Below are 7274 nucleotides of genomic sequence, written 5' to 3'. Positions count from 1 at the left end.
CGATTTGTATTATACATCATACTTATAACATACACCCATTTTAATTCATAACAATATATTACACCATTTCATTCATCGTATAAAAAATAACTAACTCTCCAGTCCCCACTCGACACCTATGAACGTCACTAAGTTACACAACACTAAAACTAAAACAATATAAAAAATAATTAGTGAAAACTACTTGTCGAAATATACGTTAATTAAGATAAATAAAAATAAATAAAATAGTTAAATAAATATTGGTCAAAATTAAAATAATTAATTAGAAATAAAATATTTTAATATTTATAATATTAATTTTAAAAATTATAAAAAAATGAGAATGAAAATAATTTTAAATTATCCTTTTAACCTATTTTAAATCAAGAAAAAAAAATTCTCAACTCTTTTGAAAAAATTCTTATTGTTACCGTTCCATACAAGCTCTGTTGAAAGCAGAGCATGCATCCACCTTGTCCCATATATGATGCGAATCCAACATGGACAATTACTACGATCTAAGTTCAATTTCCTTCACAAAATCAATGCCAACCATGCTTTTAACATTCCCACTTTGTCACCTCATAATTTTCTTCATTCACTTGATCCATTTATAACTCCTCCATTACGTAAACAACGGGAAATTGGTCATGAATTGGCCAGTTTGTTGCAGTTGTCATGGCCAAACAATCCTATTCCTTATTACTATAAGAAAATCCATGCTCATGTTGTGGTTTTGGGCTTTCAACATGATCTCTTCCTTGTTAACACTCTGCTTCGTGCATACTCAAAATTGAAATTTATAAATGATGCACAGAAGCTATTCGATATTATGCCTCAGAAAAACCTTGTTACTTGGTCTTCTATGGTTTCCATGTACACTCAACATGGTTATAGTGTGGAAGCTCTGCTGTTGTTCTGCAGGTTCAGGAGAAGTTCTTGTGAGGAACCAAATGAGTACATTTTGGCCAGTGTTGTCAGAGCTTGTACACATTTGGGTAGTCTCGCTCAAGCACTGCAGGTGCATGGGTTTGTTTTTAAGAGTGGATTTATTCAAGATGTTTATGTGGGCACCTCTTTGATTGATTTTTATGCAAAGCATTGTTACATTGAGGAAGCAAGGATTCTATTTGATTGTCTTGAAGTGAAAACTATGGTTACCTGGAATGCAATTATAGCAGGGTATTCAAAACTTGGAAGAAGTGAAGTGTCCTTAAAGTTATTCAACCAGATGAGAGAGTGTGATCTATGTCCAGACAGGTATGTGCTTTCTAGTGTGTTGGGTGCTTGTTCGATGCTTGAATTTCTCAAAGGTGGTAGGCAAATTCATGGATATGTATTAAGGAAGGGGATTGAGATGGATGTTACAATGGTCAATGCACTTATAGATTTCTATTTGAAGTGTCACAAAGTGAAGACGGGTTGGAAGTTATTTGATTGTCTGATAGACAAAAATATTGTTTCGTGGACCACCATGATTGCTGGTTGCATGCAGGATTCATTTCATCAAGATGCCATGAACCTCTTTGCTGAGATGGCTAAAATGGATTATAAGCCCGATGCATTTGGTTGCACTAGCATTCTCACCTCATGTGGTTCAGTCCAGGCTCTAGAAAAGGGAAGGCAAGTGCATGCTTATAGTATCAAGGTGAATATTGATAATGATGATTTTGTGAAAAATGGCTTGATTGATATGTATGCAAAATGTGATTCCTTGACTGATGCGAGAAAAGTCTTCAACCTTTTGGCTGTTGTTAATGTAGTATCCTACAATGCGATGATAAATGGATACTCAAGACAAGACAAGCTAAATGAAGCATTGGATCTTTTCCAAGAAATGAGGCTGAGTTTATTGCCACCAAATCTATTAACATTTGTAAGCCTGCTTGGGCTGTCTGCATCCTTGTTTCAGCTTAAATTAAGCTACCAAATACATGTTTTGATTATTAAATATGGAATTTCTTTAGACAATTTCGCTGGAAGTTCTCTAATAGATGTTTATTCAAAATGTTCATGTATTGGGGATGCAAGATTAGTTTTTGAGGAAATACATGACAAAGACATTGTAGTATGGAATGCGATGTTTTCTGGGTATACACAACAGTCAGAAAATGAGGAAGCACTAAAACTTTACAAAGATTTACAAATATCAAGACTAACACCCAATGAGTTCAGTTTTGTTGCTGTGATCACAGCAGCAAGTAATATAGCAAGTCTGCAGCATGGTCGGCAGTTTCACAACCAGGTCATAAAAATGGGCCTTGATGATGATCCGTTCATCATAAATGCTCTGGTGGATATGTATGCCAAGTGTGGAGGCAATGAAGAAGCTCACAAGGCATTTAGTTCTACAAATCAGAGAGACATTACTTGTTGGAATTCCATGATTTCAACATATGCACAGCATGGAGAAGCAGCAAAAGCTCTAGAGGTGTTTGAAAACATGATTAAGGATGGAGTAAGGCCAAATTATGTCACCTTTGTAGGTGTGCTATCAGCATGTAGCCATGCTGGACTTAATGACCTTGGATTTCATCACTTTGAATCAATGCCCCAGTTTGGTATCGAACCGGGAATGGATCATTATGCTTGCATGGTTTCTCTCCTGGGCCGCGCTGGTAAAATATACGAAGCAAAGGACTTTATTGATAAGATGCCAATAAAACCATCAGCAGTAGTGTGGAGGAGCTTGCTCAGTGCATGTAGAGTTTCATGTAATATTGAACTGGGAACGTATGCTGCTGAGATGGCAATTTCATGTGACCCAGCAGATAGTGGATCATATACTCTACTTTCAAATATTTTTGCATCCAAAGGAATGTGGGTACATGTCAGGAGGGTGAGAGAAAAAATGGACAAAGGTGGGGTAGTGAAAGAACCAGGTTGTAGTTGGATTGAAGTGAATAATGAAGTTCACACGTTTATAGCGAGGGACAAATCCCATCGTGACACCACCCTTATATCTTCAATGTTAGACAATTTGATTCTTCAGATAAAAGAGTTTAGTTATGTGGGTAATGCAGCCGCATTCTTAATTGATGAATTATGATTGAGATCAATTATAATGTGCTAATATTACAGTTACGAGTTACCCAAACTTAACTTGTAAGTTATCCCATCAAGTAAGAGCTTATTCGTGTACCATTAACTTGTTAGAAAAAAATTTATTGAGAAAAATATTATAGTTTTTAGCGTGTTTCACAAAATTTTAATAATAAAAATAAAAATATTAAAAAATATATATTTTTTTAAAAATTATAAATTATTTTTTTAAAGATTTTTTTATCTAAAAAAAGATATTTTTAACATAATAAATAAACAAAAAATATTTTGAATAATTATCTAAATCAGTCCCAAAGATTTTAAAAGCAGACATTTTAATTCAAAAAAAATTAATACACAAAAATATTTTTAAAATTTTACTCCAACAGACAAAATTAGTACTCAGTTCATTTTCCGACAGAATAATTACTCAGATAAGTTCTCAAGAATTTTAAAAATAGACATTTTACTTCCCTAAAAAAACTAATACACAGATCAATCCCCAACGTTTTTCTTCATCAAGCATAACAGTCTTCCGTAAAAGAAAATAAAATAAAATTATTATTATTATTATTATTATTATTATTATTATTATTATTATTATTATTATTAATTGCACAATAATACTGTATCATAATTTTTTATATTTTTTAGGCAAAAATAATTATAAATTTATTCATTAGATTCTTATGTATGTATTTATAATATAAAAAGTATATATATATTATATATATATATAGTCACTCAATAATAATAATAATAATAATAATAATAATAATAATAATAATAATAATGTTCAATAAAATTATTAGAGATTATTCTACAAGAAATTCAATGTTGAAATCATTTAATATTTTTGTATTTAATATAATCAAAAGATGTCCTATTTTAAAAAATATGTTTGTATTAAAAAAAATATTTTAATTTGGATTTCAAAACATCATTATTCACCTTACTTGTTTCTAACGAAAAATGTGTATTAATATGCTAGTGTCATCGTCCACATGCACAAAGCTAAGTTAATAATAATAAAGGTTGGCATATAGTAAAAATAAAATGGACGGAGGACTGTTACGTCTGATAGAGAAAAACGTTGAGGATTGATGCGTATATTAATTTTTCTTGGGAACTAAAATGTCCACTTTTAACATTTTTGGCGACTGATTTGAGTAATTATTCTGTCGAAAAATAAACTGGAGACTGATTCATCTGCCGGAGTAAAACCTTGGGAATTAATCTGTGTATTAATTTTTTTTTGGGACTAAAATGTCCGCTTTTAAAATCGTCGAAGACCGATTTGGGTAATTACTTAAATATTTTTATCGTGAGATATTTAAACACAATTTTTCTTTTAAAAAAATCGTTTGAAAAAAGATATTTCTCTAAAAGACCCATGCAAGCTTGAAGCAACATTGAGTTCAAGGTTCAAGAGGTTTTTCTCTCAAGATATTTGTATTCACAAGGAAAGAAGATTAATTTTGTGGTTCTTGTAAACTTGAGCTCATTCTTTGTCGACAAAATATTTGGTTGTATAGCAGTTTTTCCGCAAGATTAAACCATCACAACTAACTGACGAGTTTGCACTTTGCAGTTACGACAAGTCAGGCAAGGAAAGGTAAATTCTAAGGTGGCAAGCTATGTAGATGCACAAAAACGCACGCACACACAATTGATAATCTAATATGCATAATTCTTGCATCAAATGTTAATTTATTCAGCAAAACAATGTTACTATTCTAGACAAATAATGACAAAACCGAATGCCAATTAAACAAGAATTTGGCATTACAAGATAACATCGGATACGATGTAATAGCCATGTTATTAAGTTATGAAACCGCCAAATCATGGCATTAAGAGTACACTACAAGGGTAGTAAATGCCCAAGAAAATGATAATCTCGGAATAGAGGGATAAAAGGAGAAGAAACATGGCAGATAAACTCTGAAACATAACAAGCTATCACAACACATTGCTAACAAGTATCGGAGTGTCTTATAGGTTGTCTTTTCAGCCTGATTCTACTTTCCCCGAAGTTAGAATCTCCGATCTCTTCAACTATCCAACTCGTGTTCTCTATTCCTGGTACGAACATTTGGTGCCATCTGTAGGGAATCCTACTTCGCTAAGGAACATGTCTGAGCACAAAATCCACTTAACAATCAACCTGGATACTCCGTTAAAGGAGCAACATCAAGAACATCAAGTGCCTCCTGGATATGACATTGGGAAGTACCCAATCTGAAAGCTCATAATATAGGAACCCGACACTTCGCTGGGTTAAGAGATGATTATCATCATGCCATGCAAGAAATGCGACACCAAGTGCAAGAGCTAGAGCGTCATCACCTAGAACTGGAACAACGGCTGGCTGAGCGTTCACAATCTAGACAATCTCGTTCCCGAGGTCGATCGCTCAGGGAACCTGATGATGATCATCATGAAATCCCAGAGCGACAATAAGATCATAATTGGCGGGATTCACGCTTGCCACAACGTCAAAGGAGGTCACCTTGATGTAATGCCAAACCTCGTGAACATGAGAGGTGGGCAAGGGATGAGTCTCGATCCACCAGTTAAAAGGCGAAGGACTTCGCAAAGGAGCCCAAGTCCTAAAAGGCATGGGGAATCCGGGAAACATGTCATAATGGGTCAAACTCCATTTACATCCCACATCCTTCAAGTTCACTTGCCAAAACACTTCGACAAACCAACTGATTTGAAGTATGACGGGAAGTCAGATCCTCAAGATCACATGGATGCTTTTAAAGCCCGAATGAATTAAAGGGCATTGGGGATACTATTCAATGTAAACCTTTTCCGGTAACTTTGTCGGGACTCGGCTTTGGCGTGGTTTAATACACTCCCCTCCGGGTCTATTTTCTCATTTGCCGACATAAAAACTAAGTTTTTGGCACATTTCACCACAAGAAGAACCCAAGCTAGGCATCCGATCTTGTTGCTTGGTATTGAGCAACAATTCGGAAAAAGCATTTGAGATTATTTGGATTGATTCAATAAGCCTTGCTGGAAGTAAACACACGAACTCCCGAAGTTATGTGCCTTTGTTTGATTGCAGGATTATTAGAAGGAAACTTCAGGAGGCACCTAACTTTCAAAGATGTGAAATCCATGGAAGAGATTTACCATATAGCTTTGGAATACATACGTGATGAAGATGTCTCGAAAGTGGTTTCAACAAAGAGGAAGAATTCGACTCCATCACCAAGCAAGGTCAGAGGGTCGGGGAAGTCCTCATTCTCAAAACCCTTTGTTCCTCGAGTTGGGAAGTTCCCTACTTATACACCATTCATGGCATCCATATCCGAAATATATCAGCAAGTGTCTCATAGGGGCATTCTTCCAAAAGCGAATCAAATTCTGCCAAGGATTTCACTGAATAAGTCACAATATTGTGACTATCATAAGTCTTATGGGTATAGAACCGAAGATTGTATTAATCTCAAGGATGCTTTGGAACAGACAATTCAAGATGAGAAACTTTCCTAGTTCGTTCACCACGTCAGGCCGCCTAGACGGCAGACTGAGGATGAAGATTGAGAAGTAAGAAACCTGAGGAACACGAGGACTATAGAAGTCCCGGAGGAAATGGCCTAAGTCGTGGTGAATGTGATCGTCGGCAAGAATGGATCATCAAAATCCAAATATAAGAGTACAATAAAAAAGATATTAAAGTAGCGAACTCGGAAGTTCTGAAGATCACTAGCATCCCAATTGTGCAGTTCGCAGCAGAAATTTTTCAATATGCCACATCTGATGATGATGAACCCCTGGTTATCATGGCAAAGTTGGAAAATGGTATTATAAAAAGAATCTTTGTTGATATGAGAGCATATTTGAACTTACTTTTTAGGAACACTTTTGATGCCTTGGGTTTAAGGGATCAACACCTGAAGCCGCATCTTCTCAGAATAGTGGGATTAGTGCAATGGCGTAATCGACTTATTGTTTACTTTAGCAGAAGGTGCCCATGTCCAAGCTGCACAAGCTGAATTTGTTATTTTGAAAGATTCAATGACATACAATGTTATCCTGGGAAGAAAGACTTTGAACAACCTTTGCGCCTTCATATCAACAAAGTGATCTGTCATCAAGTTTTTAACCTTTGAGTCTCGGATAGCAACTATTCGTGGAGATCGGGCATCAGCTCTTAAAGATAAGGCCAAGGATTCTACTGGAATATTTTTAGTTGACTTGGATTTCTAAATTTAGAAGAAGCTGAGGCCAAA

The 7274-nt window shown here is 35.1% G+C and overlaps 1 protein-coding gene across 1 annotated transcript; it reads left to right on the top strand.

Annotated features, from left to right (window-relative positions):
* The first annotated feature begins 423 nt into the window (after positions 1-423).
* Positions 424-3099, top strand: LOC130970494 (pentatricopeptide repeat-containing protein At4g39530). The gene has a single exon (XM_057896598.1). The coding sequence runs from the start codon at positions 467-469 to the stop codon at positions 3029-3031; it is 2565 nt and encodes an 854-aa protein (XP_057752581.1). The 5' UTR covers positions 424-466; the 3' UTR covers positions 3032-3099.
* Positions 3100-7274: the final 4175 nt, after the last annotated feature.

This window comes from Arachis stenosperma, chromosome 3 (assembly GCF_014773155.1).
Source record: "Arachis stenosperma cultivar V10309 chromosome 3, arast.V10309.gnm1.PFL2, whole genome shotgun sequence".
Taxonomy (NCBI): domain Eukaryota; kingdom Viridiplantae; phylum Streptophyta; class Magnoliopsida; order Fabales; family Fabaceae; genus Arachis; species Arachis stenosperma.
This window is presented reverse-complemented; position numbering and strand designations above follow the sequence as displayed.